Source organism: Hemiscyllium ocellatum, chromosome 36 (genome assembly GCF_020745735.1).
Source record: "Hemiscyllium ocellatum isolate sHemOce1 chromosome 36, sHemOce1.pat.X.cur, whole genome shotgun sequence".
Taxonomy (NCBI): Eukaryota; Metazoa; Chordata; class Chondrichthyes; order Orectolobiformes; family Hemiscylliidae; genus Hemiscyllium; species Hemiscyllium ocellatum.
The window spans coordinates 44,023,382-44,049,013 of record NC_083436.1 but is presented as its reverse complement, the minus strand read 5'-3'; the positions used below and the strand labels follow the sequence as shown (position 1 = coordinate 44,049,013).

Genomic DNA, 25,632 nt, shown 5'->3' with positions numbered 1-25,632 from the left:
CCCCCATTTCTCTCTCAAAGATGCTCCCCAGGTGCTGAGTATTTGCTGCTTTGAACCAGGGGTTTGGGGCTGGGCTTGGTCCAGTCACTTCAGTGTTCCTGGAGATTGTTGGCCCAGTTGAGATTCCCTACTTGGCTGATACTTCAGGAGATACTGTGACGTCTGACTTGAATGTTATAAGGTACTCGTGCACCTGGCCACAGCATCTCTGACCCTACAACGTGCTGGACAATAGAACATAGAACATTACAGCGCAGTACAGGCCCTTCGGCCCTCAATGTTGCGCCGCCCTGTCATACTAATCTGAAGCCCATCCATGTACTATTCCATGTACGTCCATATGCCTGTCCAATGACGACTTTAATGCACTTAAAGTTGGCAAACTACTACCACTGCAGGCAAAGCATTCCATACCCTTACTACTCTGAGTAAAGAAACTACCTTTGACATCTGTCTTATACCTATTACCCCTCACTTTAAAGTTGTGTCCCCTTGTGCTCGCCGTCACTATATTTGGAAAAAGGCTCTCCCTGTCCACCCTATCTAACCCTCTGATTATTTTGTATGTCTCTATTAAGTCACCTCTCAACCTTCTTCTCTCCAACGAAAACAGCCTCAAGGCCCTCAGCCTTTCCTCGTTAACCTTCCCTCCATACCAGGCAACATCCTAGTAAATCTCCTCTGCACCCTTTCCAAAGCTTCCACATCCTTCTTATAATGCGGTGACCAGAACTGTACACAATACTCCAAGTGCGGCCGTACCAGAGCTTTGTACAGCTGCAGCATAACCTCCTGGTTCTGGAACTCAATCCCTCTATTAATAAAGGCCAAAACATCTATGCCTTCTTAACAACCCTGTCAATCTGGTTGGCAACTTTCAGGGATCTGTGTACATGGACACCGAGATCTCTCTGCTCATCTGCACTCCCAAGAATCCAACTATTAGCCCAGTACTTTGCATTCCGATTACTCCGGCCAAAGTGAATCACCTCACACTTGTCCACATTAAACTCCATTTGCCACCTCTCAACCCAGCTCTGCATCCTATCTATGTCTCTCTGCAACCTACTACATCCTTCGACACTATCCACAACTCCACCGACCTTAGTGTCGTCTGCAAATTTACTAACCCACCCTTCTACGCCCTCATCCAGGTCATTTATAAAAATGACTTCCTTTTTACTGTTTAGAGTTTTCTCTACTAACCTCAGTTAAGGAAATCAATTTCTCCTTATTCTTGGGCATCCTGATGCATGCTCCACTCCAATCCAGGTCTCTAGCACAACTTTAGTGATGAAAAGGGATAGGTACATACTGCAGGGCGAGGGTTATAGCTAGGGGAAAGGCAATTACAATGTGATTAGGCAAGATTTAGGATGCATTCTTGAAATGTGGAGCTTATTCAAGGACCAGCCACAGGGTGTCCTTGATCGGTATGTACTGGTCAGGCAGGGAGGATGTTGTCAAGCGGGGGAGCTGTGGTTTACTGAGGAAGTTGAATCTCTTGTCAAGAGGAGGAAGAAGACTTATTATGTTAGGACGAGATGTGACAGCTCAGTTAGGGCGCTTGAGAGTTACATGTTAGCCAGGAAAGACCTAAAGCGAGAGCTGTGAAGAGCCAGGAGGGGACATGAGAAGTCATTGGCTGATGGGATCAAGGAGAACCCTAAGGCTTTTTATAGGTATATCAGGAATAAACGAATGACTAGTGTAAGATCAGGGCCAATCAAGCATAGCAGTGGGAGGTTGCACGTGGAGTCAGAGGGGATAGGGGAAGTGCTGAATGAATACTTTTCATCAGTACTCACACTAGAATAAGACAATGTGGTCGAGGAGAATACTGAGACACAGGCTACTAGACCAGATGGGACTGAGGTGCATAGGTAGGTGTTGGCAATTCTGGAAAGTGTAAAAATAGATAAGTTCCCTGGCCAGATGGGATTTATCCTCGGATTCTCTGGGAAGTCTGGGAGGAGATGGCCGAGCCTTTGCCTTTGATCTTTATGTTGTCATTGTCTACAGGAATATGCCAGAAGGCTGGAGAATAGCAAATGTTGTCCCCTTGTTCAAGAAGGGGAGTAGAGACAACCCTGGAAATTATAGACCTGTGAGCCTTACTTCGGTTGTGGGTAAAGTGTTGGAAAGGGCTTTTAGAGATGGGATTTATAATCATCTAGAAGAAAGGAATAAGTTGATGAGAGATAGTCAACATAGTTTTGTGGAGGGTAGGGCGTGCCTCACAAACCTTATTGAATTCTTTGAGAAGGTGACCAAATGGGTAGATGAGGTAAAACGGTTGATGTGGTGTATATGGATTTCAGTAAGGCGTTTGATAAGGTTCCCCACAGTAGGCTATTGTACAAAATGCGGAGTTTTGGGATTGAGGGTGATTTAGTGGTTTGGATCAGGAGTTGACTAGCTGAAAGAAGACAGAGGGTGGTGGTTGATGGGAAATGTTCATCCTGGAGTTCAGTTACTAGTGGTGTACCACAAGGATCTGTTCTGGGGCCAGTGCTGATGTCATTTTTATAAATGATATAGATGAGGGCATAGAAGAATGGGTTAGTAAATTTGTAGATGACACTAAGGTTGGTAGAGTTGTGAATAGTGAAGAAGAATGTTGTAGGTTACAGAGAGACATAAATAAGCCACATAGAGAGGTAGCAAATGGTGTTTAATGCAGAAAAGTATGAGGTGATTCACTTTGGAAGGAGTAACAGGAATGCAGAGTACTGGGCTAATGGTAAGATTCTTGGTAGTGTAGATGAGCAGAGAGATCTCGGTGTTCAGGTACAGAGATCCTTGAAAGTTGCCACCCAGGTTGATAGGTTTGTTAAGACGGCATACAGTATGTTAGCTTTTATTGGTAGAGGGATTGAGTTTTGGAACCATGCGAGCATGCTGCAGCTGTACAAAACTCTGGTGCAGCCACGTTTGGAGTAATGCATACGGCTCTGGTCACTGCATTATAGGATGGATGTGGAAGCATTGAAAAGGGTCCAGAGAGATTTACCAGGATGTTGTCTGGTATGGAGAGAAGGTCTGACAAGGAAAGGCTGAGGGACTTGAGACTGTTTTCATTAGAGAGAAGAAGGTTGAGAGGTAACTCAATTGAGACATATAAGATAATCAGAGGGTTAGATAGGGTGGACAATGACAGCCTTTTTCCTCGGATGGCAAGGGGACAACATTTGCTATCCTCCAGTCTTCTGGCATATTCCTGTCGACAATGACGATATAAAGATCAAAGCCAAAGGCTCGGCAATCTCCTCCCTGGCTTCCCAGAGAATCCGAGGATAAATCCCATCCAGCCCAGGAGACTTATCTATTTTTACACTTTCCAGAATTGCTAACACCTTCTTATGCACCTCAATCCCATCTGGTCTAGCAGGAGGAGACATAGCTTTAAATTGAGGGGTTATGGATATAGGATAGATGTCAGTTTCTTTATTCAGAGAATAGTAGGGGCATGGAATGCCCTGCCTGCAACAGTAGTAGACTTGCCAACGTTAACGGCATTTAAATGGTCATTGGATAGGCATATGGATGAGAATGGAATAGTGTAGGTTAGATGGGTTTCAGATTGGTTCCACAGGCTGGTGCGACGTTGATGGCCGAAGGGCCTGTACTGTGCTGTAATGTTCTATGACATTGAAAGTGACACAAACTTTTGAAAGTTGGAGGATGTATCAGTGACTGGTTTATGTCATTTGACTACAGCTGCACTAAGAGAATCAGCAAAAATGTTCCACACGGAAACTCCTGCCAAAGTGAAGTAGGCAGAGATAGTTGAAGCACTGACACAGCAAACACAAGAGAGGCCAATATTCCAATGAGTGAGTCTTCAGAGTAAATTGAAAGTAATGAAAGGATCCAATGCAGATACATCACCCAATTGTTTGGCAACTGCTCTTTCTAAGCCCGCAACAAACTACAGAGCGTCGTGAACACAGCCCAGACCGTCACACCCAACCAGCCTTCCAACCATTGACTCCACTTATACTAGCCACTGCCTTGGGAAAGCAACCAACATCATCACAGACCCCTCCCACCCCGATTATACTCTCTTCCACTGGTCAGAAAATATAAAAGCTTGAATACATTAATGGACCTCTTAACTGTTAATTCTGATCTCCCTCTCTCTACACCTTCTCTGTAGTCTGCCCTCTGTTCTGCTACCCTGATGCACTTTGCATGGTACAAGCTGCCTGTGCAGCATGCACAACAACACTTGTCACTGTATCTCAGGACATGTGAAAACAACATATAATAAATAAATAAGTTATGATTCTGTTACAGATAGAGCAGTTTGAGAATGAAAATAAAATCAGACTGCTTAAAATAAGAAAAGAATCTGAAATCAAGAGACTTGAATTTAAGAAGAATGTGAGAAAGAGAGCATTTTTTGAGTCTGGAACTAAAGATTTGGGAGAGTGAAATGAATAAAGGGAGAGAATTGAAAAAAAAACCACCTTAATAGGCTGTGTATAAAGAAAAGAGATGTCAGATACAGAGAAAAATTCTGATCAGAATAAACCCGGATATAACCTTAACTCCAATAAGGAAATGTTTAAACTTGTTCAGGCCCTACCAAAACTCGAGGAACAGTGATGTGCAGGCATTCTTTGTCATTTGAAAATGCAAGACAAGTGAAGTGGCCAAAGGAAAACTGAATAATGCCAATGCAGAGGAGGATGATGGGTAGAACACATGAGATTGCTAGTTCATTAAGAGAAAAGATTATGTCAAAGTATAACACAGGATAAGAAGCTGTTTTGATTTTGATCCTGGAGAAAGTCAGTAGATCTGTCAGCATCTGTAGAGAGAAAAACAGACCTACATTGAATTTGAAGGGACTTGAGAGTAATTTTGACAACTGAATACAGGCATTAGGAATATTATACTTAATTCACTCATAGGATGAGGGTGTTGCTGGTTAGGTCAGCTTTTATTGCCCAGAGGGTAGTTAAGAGTCAAACCATATTGCTGTGGGACCAGAATCACATCTAGGCCAGACCAGGTAAAGATGGCAGTTTCCTTCCCTAAAGGACATTGGTGAATCAGATGGGTTTTTCCAACAATTGGGCAATAGCCTCATGGTCAGGCAGCATCCAAGGAACAGGAAATTCGACGTTTCGGGCATAAGCCCTTCTTCAGGAATCATTCAGAATTTAAATTCAATAAAGTTTATGAGAAGATTTGTAGCTCGGGTGTACAAAATCCCATGCAAGGACTGCACAAAACACTACATAGGACAAACAGGAAGACAGCTAACAACCCGCATCCATGAACACCAACTAGCCACGAAACGACACGACCAGCTATCCCTAGTGACCATACACTCAGATGACAAACAACACGAATTTGATTGGGACAACACCACTATTATGGGGCAGGCCAAACAGAGAACAGCCAGGGAATTCCTAGAGGCATGGCACTCATCCACAAATTCTATCAACAGACACATCGACCTAGACCCTATATACCGGCCACTGCAGCGGACAGCAACTGACAACCGGAAGCGGCAGATTCAAACCAGTATAAATGCCGGAGGAATCAGCACAGAAGCACTTCACAGGAGGCTCCCAAGCACTGAAGATGTCATCTAGAAAGGGGACGAAATGTTTGCAAGAAAAACTCCCAGCTCGGCGAACAGAACCACAACAACGAGCACCCGAGCTACAAATCTTTTCACAAACTTTATTGAATTTAAATTCCACCATCTACATTGGCAGTATATGAGCCTAGGTCCCCAGGACATTACTTGGATTAATAGCCTAATAATAATACCATTAGATCAACATCTTCCCTTAAAGTATTTGGCTGGAAGACCAGAGGGTTACAAAGCCAGACTGGTAGTGGGTGCACTGATAATTAAGAGCTAACCCATAAACTAAATAGCTGATTCCCAAAGATGAATCTTATCAGATTTGAAACATTAACTCTGTTCCTCTCTCCACAGATGCTGCCAGACCTGCTGAGTTTCTCCAGTAATTTAAGTTTTTATTCTGTAAAACTAGACATTTTTCTCCTCCCACCAGCATAAACCTGAGGAGGAGACAAGGGAGAGTGAAAGGATGACAAATTGTCAAACAGGAAAGTACGATGCTGAGGGTGGAAGTGACACTCAAGGGCTGAAGTGTTGTAACAAAGTAAGATATTCTCATTCAGATCCGTGGAAGATACAAGGAAAACCCATGGGATTTACTGGGGTCCGTAAGGAGCTAAACTAAGCCAGTATCAGAGGAGTACAATATGAGATTGTTATTGGCTCTTTAACATTTTGAAGTCTATGTCAGAGATGGTAACAGAGAAACACTATTCTACACAGAGACCATAATCCACTGGCACCTCTTAACAAGTTTACAACTTGAAACACAAGACTATCCAGATGAAGTATTTTCTTTTAGCTATTTAGATTATTCACATTTGCTGAAACAGATAGTGTTCACTGGCTGGGCAGGCACTTATTGTTCATCCACAAGAAGGACACTTTGTTCCATCTGGAAGGTGATGGAATAACTTTTCTTTTATCACCAAGGACAGGAGAACGGATTGCTGCTCTTTTGAAAATAAGTGACTGAAACTTGTTATGAACTGTGTTTACACTGTGGCTTTGTGCCAACCGGGAGTGTTTGTGGAAAATGAAATTCTCCTAGCAACAGGTAGCTGATTGGTTGATGCAGTTGTGACCAGCTGGAGATGCTAAAGGTCATGAGCCTGACATTGGTTCCCTGGTTGGATCTTGGAGAGGTGATCAGATTGGATGTTTGCATTAGAGGAAAGTGAGGACTGCAGATGCTGGAGATCAGAGTAGAGTGTGTGGTACTGGAAAAGCACAGCAGGTCAGGCAGCATCCAAGGAGCAGGAGAATTAATGTTTCGGGCAAAAGCACTTCATTAGGAATGAGGCTGTGAGCCGAGGGGTAGAGAGATAAATGGGAGGGGGGGGGGAGGTAGCTGAGAGTGGATGGAGGTGGGGGTAATGATAATAGGCTGGAGCCACTCCCAAACCATTCGACACCTGGAGGAAGAATGCCTCATCTTCCACCTCAGGGAATCCTCCAACCACACAGCGTCAATGTGGATTTCACCAGCTTCCTCATTTCCCCTGCCCCCCACCTTACCCCAGTTCCAACCTTCCAACTCAGCACCGCCCTCATGACCTGTCCATCTTCCTTCCACCCTATCTGCTCCACCCTCCTCTCCGACCTATCACCTTTACCTCCCTCCATCTACCTAATGCAATCACCTTCACCCCAGCCCCACACCCCCCCCCCTCCCATTTATCTCACCACCCACTTGGCTCAAAAGCGTCATTCCTGATGAAGGGCTTTTGCCTGAAACGTCGATTCTCCTGCTCCTCGGATGCTGTCTGACCTGCTGTGCTTTTCCAGCACCACTCTCTCGGGACTGTTTGTATCAGAGACTGAGAAACTTCTAGACTGCTGGAAGTGCAGGTTCTATCTCTGTAGTGAAAGTACCTGAAATCTGAAAACAAATATTCTTCCTGTGTTCCCCCATCTAGTCCTATTTCCCCACCGTTTTCCCCTCATTTATAACACCAATGTCTTTTTTATTTATTTAGAAACTGAAATAACTATTTGTTTCTATTGACATTCCTGATGAAGGACCGAAACGTCGCCTTTCCTGCTTCTCAGATGCTGCCTGTGTTTTTCCAGCACCACACCCTTTGACTTTGACCCTCCAGCATCTGCAATCCTCACTTTCTCTGCACTGTATGGTGTTGAGGTTTAAAAGTGGTTTACAGTTTCAACCAGTAGAGTTCGATGTTGATAGATCAGAGTTTTGTTTATCTGCAGCTAGAACTTATTGATTTGAAATAAACAGTGGTTTCTTGTTAAGTACAGGATCCTGGCCAGTGTTTTAGGGTCACCTGAGTCCATCAGAACTGTAATTTGGCATTTTGCACCATTGATGAAATCTTGGGAATAGTGGGGTTTGAGAATTGGTGCCCTTTCCCAAATGGTGATAACAGAATGAAGGGGGTAAGTTCCCAGCCTCTGTGTATTATAGCAGAAAGGTCTTAAGTCAGGAACCTTCCCCAGTTCTGCCTCTTGCAGTGACTGGCTGAAGGTTCAGTGCTCCATTCCCCTGGAGTACTGTGTCCAGTTCTGGTCGCCCTGTTGTGGGAAAGATTCTGTTAAACTGGAGAGTGCTCAGAAAAGATTTACCAGGATGTTGTCAGGGATGGAGGGTTTGAGTCATGAGGTGGGGCTGGATGGGCTGGGACTATTTTCACTGGAATGTAGGAGGTTGAGGGGTGACCTTATACAGTTTTATAAAATTGAGGAGTATAGATAAAATAAATGACAGGTGTCTTTTCCCAAGGTTGGAGGATTTCAAGCCTTGGGGTCATATGTTTAAGGTGAAAGGAGAAATATTTAAGAGAGGTATGGGGGCAACTTTTTTACACAGAGAGTGGGTCACGTGTGGGATGAACTTCCAGAGGAAGTGGTGGATGTGGGTACAGTTACAATGCTTAAAAGTCATTTGGATAAGTTCATGAATAGGAAATGTTTGGGAGAATGTGGAGAAAGTGAGGTCTGCAGATGCTGGAGATCAGAGTTGAGTGTGTGTTGCTGGAAAAGCGCAGCCGGTCAGGCAGCATCCAAGGAACAGGAGAATCGACGTTTCGGGCCCTTCATCAGGACAGACATTGGAGGGATATGGACCAAGTTTGGTGGGACTAGTTTAGTTTGGATTATGGTCAGCATGGACTGGTTGGACCGAAGGGTCTGTGCTGAATGACTCTGTGAGAGGCTACAACCCACAATGCAGCGCCATGCCTTGTGCCCAAAAACCTGTGACTTTCAAAGGCATGTACCAATAAGGCTCATGCAGTGAAAGAGTTACAGTGAAGCGTCAGGAATAAAGCAGATAACTTCCTCGCCACACTGTGCAAGGTCAGAATTGGAGCAAGGTATGTCCCTTCTGACAAGGGAATACACCTTATTAATCCACCCATCACGTTTCCTCACACCCCCCAGGAGAAAGCAGACAGTGATGCACTGAAGACTGTAAATTGAAGGGGGTGAAGTGATGGTAGGAACCGCACTGATTAAAAACCGAGGATACCACAAATTGCAATCTGATTAAAGCAAGCGTGCAGCCGTGTTTTACATTCCACACCAACCGGATTCAAATACACAACCCCATGGCAGCTCTCCAAACCCCCACCGCACTCTGACTGAAAGGAAAACTGACACCTTGCAAGGTGTTGAGAATGCTCTTGCTCCTGTTACTTTGTTGTCGGCACAATTCCCAAAATAAACATATTATAAAAAACAAGGGGCGGAGTTCATCTAAAATAACATGCACTCTGCTGCACAACTCTAACATCTAAAAGTAAAGCAGACTTTATATGTCGCTGCACATGCTATAGCACACACTGATATGTTTTAGGACACACAGCACGAGGGAGGTTTAAAAAGAGGGAGGAGGTGGGAGCTATGTTAATGCAACTGACGCTATTGGGTGAAAGACTAATGCAACAAGAAGTATGTAAAAAGGAGGAAAAGAAGCGAGACTCTGGGCTTGGGGAAAAACACGATGAAGAGTTAAGGAAGAAGGGCCGCAAACAGCGGCTGCTGCTGCTGGAGCTCCCGGATTCCTGATCCTGACCCCCCGGGTTCTAGCTCCGGGATTCCTGATCCTCCGGGTTCTAGCTCCCGGATTCCTGATCCTGACCCCCCGGGTTCTAGCTCCGGGATTCCTGATCCTCCGGGTTCTAGCTCCCGGATTCCTGATCCTGACCCCCCGGGTTCTAGCTCCGGGATTCCTGATCCTGACCCCCCGGGTTCTAGCTCCGGGATTCCTGACCCCCCGGATTCTAGCTCCCGGATTCCTGACCCCCCCCCCCGGGTTCTAGCTCCTGGATTCCTGACCCCCCCCGGGTTCTAGCTCCCAGATTCCTGACCCCCCCCCCCCCGGGTTCTAGCTCCCGGATTCCTGATCCTGACCCCCCGGGTTCTAGCTCTGGATTCCTGACCGCCCCCCCCGGGTTCTAGCTCCCGGATTCCTGACCCCCCGGGTTCTAGCTCTCGGATTCCTAATCCCCGGGTTCTAGCTCCCGGGAGTCCGGAGCTGGAGTTGCAGCAGCGGCCATGGAGGAGTTAGCAGCGGCGGCGAAGGCCGAGGGGCCACCCAGAGCGGAGCGGGCGGCGGTTGCAGCAGCGAACGGGGAAGCGGGGACGGTGAGCCAGGACCCGGTCATTTACTTCGTCCGGGGCCGGGCAGCAGGCGGCCCTCCCGGGCAGGAGCAGGAGGAAGAGGCCGAGCAGCTCCAGTTCGGAACCGTGTCCGTGCCGGCCTCCCCCTGCCCAAGCTCCATCAGTAACAGTGACTCCAGGCCGCGGGGAGGTGAGTGCTACCAGGCATTCCCATGTTTAATTTCAATAGGAACCGAGAGTTCAACAAACTCCTGGAGTTAGAGCAGCTTCCTGCAGGAATTGGAAGTGTCTGTGTTTGGAGGGTTAGGGGTGTGTGTGAGAGAGCCCTGGGTCTGGGGTGGGAGGGTTAGGGTGTGTGTGTGTGAGAGAGAGCCCTGGGTCTGGGGTGGGAGGGTTAGGGTGTGTGTGTGTGTGAGAGAGAGCCCTGGGTCTGGGGTGGGAGGGGGGTGTGTGTGTGTGAGAGAGCCCTGGGTCTGGGGTGGGGGTGGGGGTGTGTGTGTGTGTGTGTGTGTGAGAGAGAGAGCCCTGGGTCTGGGGTGGGAGGGGTAGGTGTGTGAGAGAGATGCCCAGTGTCTGGGGTGGGAGGGGTAGGTGGGTGAGAGAGATGCCCAGTGTCTGGGGTGGGAGGGGTAGATGGGTGAGAGAGATGCCCAGTGTCTGGGGGGTGTGAAGGGCTGTGACAGTGATTTGTGAGCAGCATTGGTGTATCTGCCTACCCTCCTATCTGCCCCAGAGTGTCTGGGTCCTACTCTCTGCTGCAAGTGGTAGGACTGGCCTTCCTCTGGAGGTAACTGTCGCTCCTTGCTCCATCCTCAAACTGGGGTTCGCCTTTTCCTTGAAATACTTACCTTTATATAGCACCCTGTCCAACCGCAGGCTGTACCAAAGAACCTCTACAATCACTGACATGCTTTGACTATTGTAAACCAACTCACACACAACAAACTCCCACAAACACAAATGATGTGGACGAGCTGGTGTTGGACTGGGGTGGACAAAGTTAAAAATCACACAACACCAGGTTATTGTCCAACAGGTTTATTTGGAAGCACTAGCTTTCGGAGCGTTGCTTCTTCATCAGGTGGCTAGCAAGTACTTGTACTTCCAAATAAACCTGTTGGATTGTAACCTGGTGTTGTGTGATTTTTAAACGGAAATGAGTTAGACATCCCCATTGGTGAGGCGAAAGTGAGGACAGCAGATACTGGAGATCAGAGTCTACTGTGTGGTGCTGGAAAAGCACAGCAGGTCAGGCAGTATCCGAGGAGCAGAAGTTAACGTTTCAGGCGTAAGGCCTTATGCCCGAAATGTCGATTCTCCTGCTCCTCAGATGCTGCCTGACCTGCTGAGCTTTTCCAGCACCACACACTAGACTCTGATCACCATCCGTGGTGTTGGTCAAGAAACTGAGGCGGGCAGGGGTCTGGCTCCTGCTGTTCTTCAAAGTTGTGTCCGTGGGATCTTTGGCTTCTGTCCAAGAGACCGCTGGTGACTCTGGGTGAAGAAAGTGGCTCTGGTTGAAAGTCTCATGTTGACAACTGGCCCCTGTGACAATACAGTCCTGCCCTGGGGGGTGTCAGGCTGGATTCTGTGCTCCATAGAACAGTACAGCATAGGAACAGGTCCTTAGGCCTACAGTGTTGTACTGAACATGGCACAACATTAAACTAATCCCTTCTGTCTGCCCTTGGTCCATATTCCGTGCCCCCCATTCCTTGTGTATCAGTGTGCTTATCTAAGATCCCCTTAAACATCCCTATCGTATCTGGTTCTGCAACCATCCCAGGCAACACGTACCAAACTCCTACCACACTCTGTGTAAAAAATGTACACTCCATATACATTTGAAAGCACCATCTGACCCAACAGGGACAATGCTGCTACTGAGTCATGTCAACGTCTACTGTTTACTGAATCTTTTCACTCACCAAACAAGATAATAAGTCCCTTTTAAACAAAGGCAAGAGAAAATCTCAGGATCTCTGAAGAAACATGAACTTTGGTTGCAGCTGTCTGTGTTCCACTCAGTTGCAATGCCCCAGCTGATATTCTCAATTAGCTTGACAGAAGTACACTTAAATTATACCCTAAGATCTTGAAGTTTTTTAAAAAAAGTGATTCCACGATGTGAAATGGTCATTCATTGCCTGTCTCTAGTTGCCTCTTGAGAAGGTGGGGGTGAGCTGCCTTTTTGACCCGCTGCAGTCCATGTGCTGTAGGTAGACCCACAATGCCCTTAGGGAGGGAATTCCAGGATTCTGACCCAGGAACCACAATATTTTTCCAAGTTCTTTGTTAATCCCACCCTATTCTAATCTCAGAATAAGCGGCTGCACATTTAAAACAGAGATAAGAAAGAATTTCTGTCTGGGGAATTCCTTCCCACAGAGAGCTGTCGAGGGTGGCTTATTCAGTATTTTCGAGGCTGAGATGATAAGACGGATTTTTCTTTTGTTCAGAAAGGGAATTGAGGGTTATGGGAAATGGCGGCAGGCAAGTCGAGTTGAGGATTATTAGATCAGTCATGATCTCATTGAGTGGTGGAGCAGATGTGGTGGACTGTATTGCCTACTCCTGTTCCTACATCTGATGGTCTTATTACTCTGTGAACACCTTCAGTTGTCCTTCCTGTTTTTCCACCTTTTCCCTTAAATACTGTTCACCTCCACCACTCCCTGAGGGAGTGATTTCCACATTCTCACCACCATCTCTGGGAAAAAGAGCTTTTTCTTGAATTTCAGGTTGCGTTTAATTTGAGTTAATCTTACAGTCAAATTTGTGTTATTGAAATTCATGTTCCTTCACTGCATTACTCCCTTGGTGCTGACCCCTCCGACGGTGCGGCGCTCCCTCAGCGCTGACCCTCCGACAGTGCGGCGCTCCCTGGGCTCTCCTGGTTTTCCAAGGTGGCCAACATACTGAATAACAGGAATACAGGGAATCTTTGTAATTGTCATTTTCAGTCATGGCTACCTGTTAACACGGTTTCTTTTTGGATTGTTTGTTTTCAGATCCCTCCTGAGTGCAGTACTGTGTCAGTGCTGGGCAGTGCAGTTTAAGTGGGTTCTGTTTTTCTGAATCCAGAGTTATGAATGAGATGGATCTGAGTGTGCAAGACAGTGAGGTGGGTGAAATCTGACCGTGTGGGATGTGGGTAGGAGAGGGAGGAGTCTGATTGTGATGTTGCAGACATTGCACAGTGAGTCTCTGACAGAAAGTGGTCTCTTCCTGTCCTTTAGCTTGGTGAGGGAGTGCGAGTGGCAGATATTCTGTAATGTTGCTATTTGTCTCCTGGAGTACTGCATACTTGTTCTGTATCTAGCAAAGACTAGGATTTGGTCCTAATTGCCCTCAAACTGAGTATTTGCTGGGCATTTCAGAGGGCAGTTAAGAGTCAGCCATATTGCTGTGGGTTTGGAGTTACATGTAGGCCAGGTAAGCACCAGTTAGTGAACCGAATGTGTTTGTACAGTAAACAATGATAGTCTCAGTGATACTGCCCATGAGACTTGCTTTATATTCCAGTGCTATTAATTTAAATTAAATTCCACCAGTGATCATGGTTGGAATGTAACCCATGTTGTCAGAGACCCTGGACCTTCTGTATTACTAGTCTAGTGACATTATACCATAATCTCCAGACCATTGAGACAATTGGTGTAGGTATTTTAGAATGTCAAAATGAAGTACCAATTTATCCTGTTTGTACATGAAAGACAGCATTGGAATAGTTTAATATTCCATTATAGATGAAATAAGGTTTAAATCCATGAATAAGAATCATTCATTTGTCCATCTTTCCCCAGGATACCCTAGAATTGGTGTGAATTACTTTAGGACCATGTATAACTTCGGAACTGGAGTAGGCCATTCAGCCCATTGAGCCTGCCCCACTGTTCAGTATAGCGATGACTGATTGAAATTTTCAATGCCTTTTACTTATCCCACCTCCACAACCCTGAACAATGCATCACTGGTCTTCGAAATTCATCACTCTCCACCTTAACCAGACTCAAAGACTAAGCCTCCACAGCCGTCTGTCAGAGCCAGTTCCAAAGGTTCACAATCCTCAGGGTAAAATAGAGTTCTCTTCCACTTGGACCCTTCGTTTTTAAATTGTGCCCCTGGTTCTGTGCTCCCCAGCTATGGGAAACATCTTACCCTGTCTATCCTTTTTAAAATAATTTTGTAAGTTTCAATCAGATCACCTTCTCATTCTTTAGAGACTCTGCAGAATTGGTGTGGTGTAGGGTGGTTTACTCACTGAAGTTCGAAGGAATTGAGAAGTAATCTTCTTGAGATCTCCATCCCCTCCCCCCAGGATAGATGTTGAGGGGATGTTCTCCTGTGGGAGGGGGGGTGGGGAAGAGTCTCAAACCGAGGATGCAGTAAAACTATTCACACAGAGCTGAGAGGGATAGCAGGGAGGTAACATTCCTTTTTCTCCCAGACAGCAGTGGAGCTCTGATCATTCGATTGATTCAAGGGTGAGTTAGGTTTTAATTGTGGAGAGTCAGGGGTTATAGTGAGGTCAGCTGGAAAGTATGGGTGAGGTTACAATCCGAGCAATCACTATTGTGTTCAATGGCACATCAGACTCGATGTTCTTGCGTTCTTTAGAGTGTAGGAGGCAATGTACACAAAACAAGATCACGAGCAGTGGGTGAAATAATTAATAATAATTATTATTAATTTGGTAGGGTTCATAAGGATGGGGATGTTGACTGAGAACCATCTCATCTCATCAGATCATTTTTAAAGACCATTGGGTGGGGGCAGGGGATCTGCTGAACCACTTACCTGAAGTGCCCAGCTCTGAGGGAAGGCTCACTGTTTACACTGTATTTTCAACCAAAGCCCCTCCATCGAGGAGCTCAACGCATCAATAATTGAACCACATTCAACATGGGTGAGAGCAAAGTTTGGCTAATGAAATACTGGCGCAGAGTGACCTCTGTTGTGATGGAGGAAATGTGATGGCTACACTGCACACAGCAAGATCCCATAAAAAGCGGGTGCGATAATGAGATGATTTTATGATTCCAGGAGGTGTTGGATTTAACACCTGGAGACAAATGAGCTGAAGTGAGGAGAAAGCAGGAGCAGGCTATTCACTTGGATAATTATAGAATTCCCACAGTGTGGAAGCAGGCCATTCGGCCCATCGAGTCCACACTGACCCTTCAAGAGAATCCCACCCAGACCACCCTAGTACCCTGTGAGCCTACATCTCCCATGGCTAACCCACCCAGCTGGACCGAATGGGCAATTTCCCATAGTCTTAACCTGCACATCTTTGGACTGTGGGAGGAAACTGGAGCACCTGGAAGAAACCCACACAGACACAAGGAGAATGTGCAAACTCCACACAAACAGTTGCCCGAGGGTGGAATCGAACCCAGGTCCCTGGTGCTGTGAGGCAGCAGTGCTAACCACTGAGCCACTACGCAACTCCGATCAGCCATGGTCAAATTGAATGATGGAGCAGTATCGAAGGGCCGAATGGCTTACTCCTGTTAATATTATCTACATTTTATTGAGAACCACATTTGTTCAGTGGGATTTGTTTTGTCGTTGAGGATAAATAATATCAGGGCACCTCCCAAACCCATGACCACTTTGATCTAGAAAGACAAGAGCAGCAGATACATGGGAACACCACCCCCTGCAAGTTCCCCTCCAAATCCCTCTCCATCCTGACTTGGAAATATATCGCTGTTCCTTCACTGTCACTGGGTCATAATCCTGAAACTCCCTCCCTAAGGGCATTGTGGGTCTACCTACAGCACATGGACTGCAGCGGTTCAAGAAGACAGCTCACCCCCACCTTCTCAAGGGGGCAATTGTGCCATCATCCCAAGAATGAATTAAAAAAACACAAATCGCAGAATGTCAAGATGAACAATCCTGGAAAAAACATGACAAAAAAGTCAACAATAAAAACAGTGTGAATGTAGGAACCTGGCAAACAGGAAAATCTGGTGACTAATGGGTGGTGTATCACTTACTAATTTGGTAAGGTTAATTTGTAGTTCCTCTGACAGTTACAAGAACTCCCAAAGCCCTTTCTTTGCCAGGAAATCCTTCCTTTTCAAGCAAGGCACTATTGCCCAGAGGGCAGTTAAGAGTCAACCACACTGCTCTGGGTATGGAGTCACATGTGGATCAGAGAGGTGCGTGTATGGAATGAACTGCCAGAGGAAGTGGTGGAGGCTGGTACAATTACAATACTTAAAAGGCATCTGGATGGGTATATAAATAGGAAGGATTTAGAGGGATATGGGCCAAGTGGTGGCAGATAGGACTAGATTAATTTAGGATATCTGGTCGGCATGGACGAGTTGGACCGAAGGGTCTGTTTCCACGCTGTACATCTCTATGACTCTATATTAACTAATGCTGAAAATTCAGATTATTAATGGGTTCCTTTTATCCATAGTGTACATTACTCAGAGAGTCATAGAGATGTACAGCACGAAAACAGACCCTTCGGTCCAACCCGTCCATGCCGACCAGATATCCCAACCCAGTCCAGTCCCACCTGCCAGCACCTGGCCCATATCCGTCCAAACCCTTCCTATTCATATACCCATCCAAATGCCTCTTAGCCTCCACCACTTCCTCTGGCAGCTCATTCCATACACGTACCACCCTCTGTGTGAAAAAATGGCCCCTTAGGTTTCTTTTATATCTTTCCCCTCTCACCCTAAACCTATGCCCTCTAGTTCTGAGGGAAAAGATTTGGCCTATTTGCCCTATCCATGTCCCTCATAATTTTGTAAATCGCTATAAGGTCACCCCACAGCCTCCCACGCTCCAAGGAAAACAGCCCCAGCCTGTTCAGCCTCTCCCTGTAGCTCAAATCCTCCAACCCTGGCAACATCCTTGTAAATCTTTTCTGAACCCTTTCAAGTTTCACAACATCCTTCCAGACCAGAATTGCACGCAGTATTCCAAAAGTGGCCTGATTAATGTCCTATACAGCCACAACATAACCCTTCAACTCTATGCTCAATGTTCTGTCCAATAAAGGAAAGTATACCAATGCCTCCTTCACTAACCTATCCATCTGCGACTCCACTTTCAAGGAACTAAGATTGGTTAAAAAAAACTTCTCGTCTTTTTCATAACTTTAGTCTCAATTTGGGTAAAGCTGAAGATTTAAAAATGGCAGGAGATCTCCAACCCGTGTTATGCTTCTGTTGCTCAATGTGGGAGCTCAGGGACACAGCTGATATCCCTGATCTGTTCACACGCAAGAAGTGTGTCCAGTTACAACTCTTGTTAGCCCACATGATGGCTCTGAAGCTTTAGGAGGATTCCCTGTGGAGCATACACGACGCTGAGGAGGTTGTGGACAGAACGTTTAGTGAATTGGTCACAGCGCAGGTTAGGATTGCTGAGAGAGAACGGGAATGGGTGACCAAAAGACAGAGAAAGAGTAGGAAGGCAGCACAGGTGTCCCCTGCGGTCATCTCCCTCCAAAACAGGTATACCGTTTTGTATACTGTTGGGGGAGATGGCTCACCAGGGGAAGGCAGCAGTAGCCAGGTTCATGGCACCGTAGGTGGCTCCGCAGTTCAGAAGAGCTGGAAAAAGAGTGGAAGGGCTATCATCAAAGAGGATTAAATTGTAAGCGAAGGAGATAGACCAATGGTGGGGAACCTGAGGCCTTAAGGCCGTATGTGGCCCTCTAGGCCATTGTGTGTGGCCTTTTCAATGAATCCAAATTTTGCAGAACAAATCTTTTATATTTTATTAATGTTTTTTGTCCTTTTATTTTTATTTTAATCTTAAAATGAATGTATTTAAATTACCAGAGAGTAAAAGAAAATTCAACGAAATAATCCTCACAGACTGACTGCCACAATTTTTTAAAATGTGAATTTTGAAGAATATATATTTGAAGTCTCTTGGATGCAGCCTTATTGGATTACAACTAACATAATACGGCCTTCCAACATGAAAAGGTTCCCCAGCTCTGAGATAGACGGTTCTGTGGGTCGAAAACGAGATTCCTGAATGGTATGTTGCCTCCCAGGTGCATGGAGGAGAAAGTGAGGTCTGCAGATGCTGGAGATCAGAGCTGAAGAAGGGCTTATGCCCGAAATGTCGAATTTCCTGTTCCTTGGATGCTGCCTGACCTGCTGCACTTTTCCAGCAACACATTTTTATCCCAGGTGCATGGGTCAGGGATGTCTAGGATTGACTGCAGAAAATTCTGAAGGGGGGGAGGGTGAACAGCCAGTTGTCGTGGTGCATGTAGGCACCAATGATATCGGTAAAAAATGGGATGAGGTTCTACAAGAAGAATTTAGGGAGTTAGGAACCAAGTTAAAATGTAGGACCTCAGATAGTAATCTCAGGATTACTACCAGGGCCACCTGCTAGTCAGAGTAGGAATGGAAAAATAATCGGGATGAATGAGTGGCTTGAAAGATATTGCGGGAGGGAGGGGTTTCAGATTTTTGGGACATTGGTTCCAGTCCGTCCCAGAACCGGTCCCAATGTCCTAGGGGGCGCTTTTGTTAACGCTGTTGGGGTGGGTTTAAACTAATATGGCAAGGGGATGGGAACCAAACGGGGAGGTTAGTGGACAGGAAGGAGGAGGTAACTAAAGCCTGTAAGGAACTAGATAATGAAGTCAGCATGACTAAGGGAAAGAGCTGAAAATGTGTTGCTGGTTAAAACACAGCAGGTTAGGCAGCATCCTAGGAACGGAAAATTCGACGTTTCGGGCCAGAGCCCTTCATCAGGAAAGAGTAAGGGAAAGAGTAGGCAGGAAGTGGAGGATGAACGCAGAGGGGCAGGTGGTCTGAGGTGCATTTGTTTCAATGTGAGAATTGTAGTAGTTAAGACAGATGAACTTAACACTTAGATTAGTACCTGGGAGTATGATGTTATTGTGATTACTGATACTTGGTTGAGAGAAGGGTATGATTGGCATCTAAATATCCCAGGATATCGACGCTTCAGATAGGATAGAGAGGGAGGTAATGGGGGTAGAAGGTTTGCATTACTGGTCAGAGAGGATATCCGTGCTGTGCTGAAGGAGGGCACTATGTAGGACTCAAGCAGTGAGGCATTATGGGCACTGTGTTTATATACTGAGTCCATGTTTAAGCGTGCTCTACCCTGTAAATATTTTAGTGTGAGCATCTTTTGGATTTGAAAGGGATGATGTAATTGAAATGATGCTTTAATTATGTAAGCAGGTTAGTATTAGAGTCATAGAGAAAGACCTTTCGGCCCATCAAATCTATACCCGTCAAAAACAAGCACTTAATTATTCTAATCTGATTTGACAGCAGATGGGCCATGGCTCTGTTTATCTTGTACTGTAGAATTCCCTGCAGCCTGTCTGTTTCTGTTAATTTGGGTGAATATACAGCTCCTGGAATCCTAGAATTTGTGGCCAGTGTTTGTTGCCCATCCAAAATCGCCCTCGAACGGAGTTTCTTGCGTTTCTCAGCCATTTCAGAGGGCAGGTGAAAGTGGGTACTGCAGATGCTGGAGATTAGATTCAAGATCAGAGTGGTGCTGGAAAAGCATAGTGGGTCAGGCAGCATCTGAGGAGCAGGAAAATCAATGTTTTGGGCAGGACCCTTCATCAGGAATGATTTCAGAGGGCAGTTAGATTCAACCCATTGCTGTTGGTCTGGAGTCACATGTAGGCCAGACCAGGTAAGGATGTCAGATTTCCCTCCCTACAGGATATTAGGGAACCAGAAGAGTTTTTTATGCGATGAACCTCTGTGTTTATATTTTCACATAATTCTACCTCCATTAATCATGTTACGTCTGATTGCTGGAGTTTCCCCATGAAAAGGGTCCATGAATGAAAGCAGGTACAGGAACACTGACCAGAATTTGTGCCAGTGAATGACTGGACAGGGTTGAGTGGCCTCTGCTGTTCCTATTGTGGAGAATTGGAGAATTTTGCAACATGGAAAAGGAGGCTGTTCTCCCCATCATGCCCCTAAAGATTTAGTCCCATTTCCTGGCTCTTTCCTAAGGCACTGCATCTCTTTTTTTCCCTTATTTTTTATATATTTATATAATTCCCTTTTATAAACATTACTATTGAATTTCACCACTTTTCAAATTGCAACCAGACGTATAAGTAATTTCTCTTTTTCTCTGAAGGACGCAGACTGGAGGCCGGGATTGAATGGTCCTGTCCTTGTCAGTTTCTCCTTTCCATCTAGATCAGATGCTGTCACAATTTTCAACTGAATTTACCTTTAACCCCGCTGCTCTAAGCAAGACAATCCTAGTTTCTCACTAAAGACCCTTGTTCATTCCTAAATATCCTCTGCACCCCTTGTCCACGCTCCTCCCTAAAGTGCAGCCTAACCAGTATATTGTCAGGACTTACCAATAACTTACCTGTATTTTTTTTTGTAATTAATTGTTTGCTCAGTTTCAGAGGTTAGTTGTACCTAAATGTCTGGGTCTGTGTGTGTCTCTCTCCACCCTTTTTAAAACTATTCCATCTGGTTAATAGTCTCCAACCTCATTCACGACAAAATGAATTATTTCACACTTCTGGACTCTGCCAGTTATTTGCTGATTTCACCACTGACCTCCCGAAGTATTTGCTTTCTGGTACCTTGAAAATGTTCCCTTTTATACCCTAGTGCAGGTTTGTAATTTTTTTCTGACGTGAGAATTGAATTCAGCGGCACAAATTATCCACGGCCACATTCTGTATTGGTACTGCATCAGGGTCTGTACTTTCCTTGAGATATCTCTGACTGTGGGATGATTTTTTGCCCGATTGGAGTTGGATGGGAGTGTGTGTGTGTAATTTTATGGTTAATTGGGACTGAGCTAAGGGGATGGAACCAGTAGACTGTACGCACCAATGGTACTGTCTGTTGCAGTGTCCCAGAGCTGTGTTGAGGATTGTTTACGCATTTATAGGTCCGATGTCATGTGATGCGGAATTTTCACTCTAGGCTTTGCATTTGGCCAGCCATTTTGGTCTACACCCAACCTGCGCAAGGAGTGAGCAGCCCTTCGATGCTTGAGAATGGTACTCAGTATATCAGCAGCTAGAGGAACGCTCCATTTAACCAGGTGCTGAGCATCCCCGTCTGCATTTGGAACCTTCATTTCCCCCTCACCCCACCCCCTTTGCTGGAGATCTGCAGCTGGACTAGATCTTTGAGGATTTGCAGAAAATAACCTGCTCCATTTGTCTGTGTTGCTATCCCAGAGGCATATTTTATATATAAGAGACAGAGAGGGAAGATTACAGCGTGCCCTTGCTATTGAGGCTGTTTCTAGATTCTCTGCAGTCAGCACACCCTCCCTCTCTCTCTCTCTCTGTGTCTCTGCACTGTGATCCCTTCGGACTGTGCCAACCTTCCTGCTGCAGGATTTACTGTCAGCTTGCAGTTAGCTGGCTCATCATGTCTGACCTGACTCCCCAGAGTGATGCTCCAACACCCACTACAGACAAGATCACCCAGGCGGCCAGAGAGACCATCTACTTATGCAACTTCCGCGTCTCGGTGGATGGAGAATGGCTGTGTTTGCGGGAACTGAATGATATCTCCCTTACACCTGACCCAGAGCCCACCCATGAAGGTAACGATCATTTGCAGACCCTACAAGCTGCTCTTTGCTGCTTCTCGTGTTCCCCACCCTCCCAAATCTTCACACCACCACAGCAGCAACATTGCCATTATTGAAAATCTCATTTTGCTTTATTTAAAGAGCCCTGCACAATCTGCTCAATGATTTTACTGTTTATTGCAGACAGACTAAACCTAAAACCACCTCCGTGCCACATAACCTTGTTGAATTTGCTTTAAATTTTATTGCCATTGTGGATGACAGCATTTTGTTTTCCTCCCACCACATTACACGCCTGTTTTGGGTTTTATTTAATGGACGGGACCAATTGATATAATTTAATCACTGGCGCAGACTTGATCCTGTAGCGTCTGCCGCCTCAGAGCCAGTCTCGATGGTTTGCAGCTCGTCTGTGTAGAGCCAGTTGTTGTTTTTTCCTAAATGAGCAGCCTTTTTGAATGTTAACAATTGCACAATTACAGCAGAAAGCAACACACGAGTGCATCTCTTTCACTGAGATTATGCTGCGCGCCTGATCTGAAGGTAGATGAGGAAGGCCATGTTTGGGGAAATGTGCTGATCTGTGGTGACGATGCAGCAATTGCCCTCTGTTCTTGTCTCTTCCCCCCCCCCCCCCCCCCCATGACCTTTGAACTGCATCAATCGTCCTGGGAGGGGAGGGGGGAGGATACTTGATAATACAAAGAGGTACTTTCATCACTGCCTTTCTTCAGAGGAGGGGCAGGCGACGCGCTTGCTCCTAATTGGAGTCTCATTTAGTCCGGGCACTGCTTCATTGCCAGGGTTAACCCTTCCCTGCCCATGCTGTTCCACAGATGCAGGGCTCCCCAGACACTCGAGGTGTTCACATTGCAGCTGAAAGCTTTGGGATGGTGGTGAAGGTTTCAGGTGGAGCAGTACAGGCTTGATCCCCCCCCCCCCCTCTAGTTTTTGCTTTCTGCCTCAGAATTGATTTATCTTGGAGGACAGCCCTGCTTTTCAGAGGGAAGCCCACATTTATTAAGGTTCAGTGGTAAGCCTCTTTAACAGCATACAGATTAGGTACGTTCACTGCTAAGTTGGTGGTTTGGAACAGACACAATGGGTAGGTAAGAATGTAGACAAGCAATATAAAGTAATTCAAGCGCTTAGCGCCATAAAGATGGACAGCACGGAAACAGACCCTTCAGCCCAACTCTTCCATGCCGACCAGATATCCCAACTCAATCTAGTCCCACCTGCCAGCACCCAGCCCATATCCCTCTAAACCCTTCCTATTCATATACCCACCCAAATGCCTTTTAAATGCTGTAATTGTACCAGCCTCCACCACTTCCTCTGGCAGCTCATTCCATACACGTACCACCCTCTGTGTGAAAACATTGCCCCTTAGGTCTCTTTTATATCTTTCCTCTTTCACCCTAAACCTAGTTCTGGACTCACCCACCCCAGGGAAAAGACCTTGTCTATTTATCCTGCCCAAGAATGAGGGGGGCTCTTATAGCAATATAATTTTATGAAGGGAATCAATAAGATAGAAGCAGGGAGGGGGAGGTGGTTTCCAATGGGGGATGAAACGAGAACTAGGGGGCATAGTTTCAAAGTAAGGGGGAGTAGATTTGGGAGCGAGTTGAGGAGGAACTTCTTTACCCAAAGGGCTGTGAATCTGTGGAATTTCCTGCCCCGTGAAATAGCTGATGCTTCCTCATTACCATAAAAACAAAGGTAGATTTTTGAACAGTAAGGGAATTAACAGTGATGATGAGAGGGTGAGTAAGTGGAGCTGAGGCCATGGAAAGATCAGCCATGATCTTATTAAATGACAGAGCAGGCTTGAGGGGCCAGACGGCCTACTCCTGCTCCTCGTTCTTATGTAAGAACTGAGAATCATGGAGGCTTGCATTTAAAAATGTAACTGTGCAGGTCAGGTTAATGAGCTTTCTTTTAAGAAATCGAGAAGAGATTACAGAATTAATGAGTGGAAGCATAAAACATAAAAGCAAGTAAATTGTTCAGACCTGACTGAGATACCGGCTAACTCCCAGCAGGAGTATTCAACTCATTTTGGTCTTCCTACTTTAGGATGTCCAGACTTCTGTCATGGTGCAAAGGAGATGGACCAGACTGGGACCAGGGATGAGGCGGGCGTGGGGAGAGGGACAGGGGAAACTGGGTTTGATTTTCTCCAAGCAGAGAAGGTTTGAGGGAGAGTTAATCCTCAAAATAATCAAGGATTTTGACTGTGGATAAAGAGAATTCTTTTTCCATTGGATGTGTCAGTTAGCACAATTATGGAAATCAGTAAAAATGAGAAGGGATCTGAGATTTATTTTCTCCACAGTGGGCTGTTCTGGTCTCGAACATTGTCTGCTTGAAAAGACAGTGTGAACCTCCAAAAGGGAATTAGATGGGCACGTGTCAGGACTCGGGGGCAAAGAGCAGTGGGAGTGGGACTAATTGGATAGCTCTTTGGAAGAGCCAGCATAGATATGGTGGACTGAATGGCCTCCTTCCTGCTGTGAGAGTCTGTGCAATCGATAACACATTGACAGCTGCTCAGGTCAACACAGCAGGTTTCCTGGCATTATCGTCAGCTGTCCCTTTGGGATTTCTGCTGTGGCAATGAGGGCTTGTTACTGGTTTCACAGCTTCTCTGCAAAGCAGTTTCAGTTTCCTGTTTCAGTTCCTTCCCTGAACCCCTGAAGATGGATGGCTGGTGTGGGTGAGATTGGAGCCACAGCATAGGGTTTAATCCCCGTTCCATCTTGGGGTAGATTCAGGACTTGCCTGTTTGTCTGTGGTGGAGGTCATGGTACTGTGACCCATCTGTATGATGTATGTTCCCCTTCAGTCAGACAGTGTCAAGGGTGTGTTTAGATTGTGGGTGTTGTCAGAAGCACAGATACAAATCCGACATTGGCAATGGGGTTTTTCATTGTTCCCCCCCCAAGGTTGAGAGAGCACTGTGTATCTGCAATAGCTTCAGATCCTTTTACTGTTCCATTAAACTCAAATCAGTTTCATCTCTTATTTGAAAGATTAAAGTTTGCCTTTAAAAGCACCCAAGTGGAATTTAAGTTGAGTGGGAGCTTTCTGTCGCTGTAATTTAACACCAAATTGAGCCATTCAGCCCATCTGCTAGCTCTGTGTTCTGTAATTACTCAGATACAACCCAAGTCTTACTGTATCAGTTTTATTTTGCACCCACCCCCTTTATTTTTCCCTCATTTTAGAAGAAGTTGTTTCTTTTGGTGGTTTTATTTGCATGACATTTTGTCCTTTTTTTCCCTTTTTTACTTTTTGCTGCTCTTTGCAAAGACTCTTGGGAGGATTTAACAGTTTGGGTGGATCAGATACTTGAGGAAGCAGCAGGTGGGTAACAGGATTGTTTATTAGCTCTTGTGTCTTTGTGAGCTAGTGGTCAAGTCACTGCATGTTCTTTGACCTTGTGTGAGCACCATGCTGATGTAGTGTAGCCACATACAAAGATGGTAAACACAGAGGAGCCTCTGCTCCCCCCTTCCCTACAACCCTCTGAGATCACAGTCAGTGTCGCATCGGCCTCCTCAGGCAGTCATATCACTCTGCCAATGGCAGCTGTGCCTTCACATACCTCTGTGTCTGTGTGTGCCTTTATTCTTTCACTCTTCCCTTCCTTTATTTTTCTTTCGCCTCCCTTTTTTCTCCCCCTCTCTGTCCTTCTTTTCTTTCTCTCTCTCTCTTTCGTTTTTCCACACGCTCTCTCTTTCGTTCTTCCACACGCTCTCTCTTTCCCCCTCACTCTCTCTCTCTCTCTCTCTCTTTCCCCCTCACTCTCTCTCTCCCCCTCACTCTCTCTCTCTCTCTCTCTCCCCCAA

At 45.8% G+C, this 25,632-nt stretch overlaps 1 protein-coding gene across 7 annotated transcripts in view; it reads left to right on the top strand.

Annotated features, from left to right (window-relative positions):
- Positions 1-9,517: 9,517 nt before the first annotated feature.
- rufy3 (RUN and FYVE domain containing 3) overlaps positions 9,518-25,632 on the top strand; it is a 69,827-nt gene continuing 53,712 nt past the window's right edge. For 2 of the 7 annotated variants that reach the window (XM_060851778.1, XM_060851783.1), the window contains exons 1-2: positions 9,518-10,382; positions 25,094-25,147. In XM_060851778.1, coding sequence (XP_060707761.1) covers positions 10,127-10,382; positions 25,094-25,147 — 310 coding nt within the window. In that variant the 5' untranslated portion in view covers positions 9,518-10,126. Of the gene's footprint in view, positions 10,383-21,175; positions 21,788-25,093; positions 25,148-25,632 lie in introns of those variants that run through there. The other 5 variants (XM_060851782.1, XM_060851785.1, XM_060851784.1 and 2 more) reach the window with 4 other exon arrangements.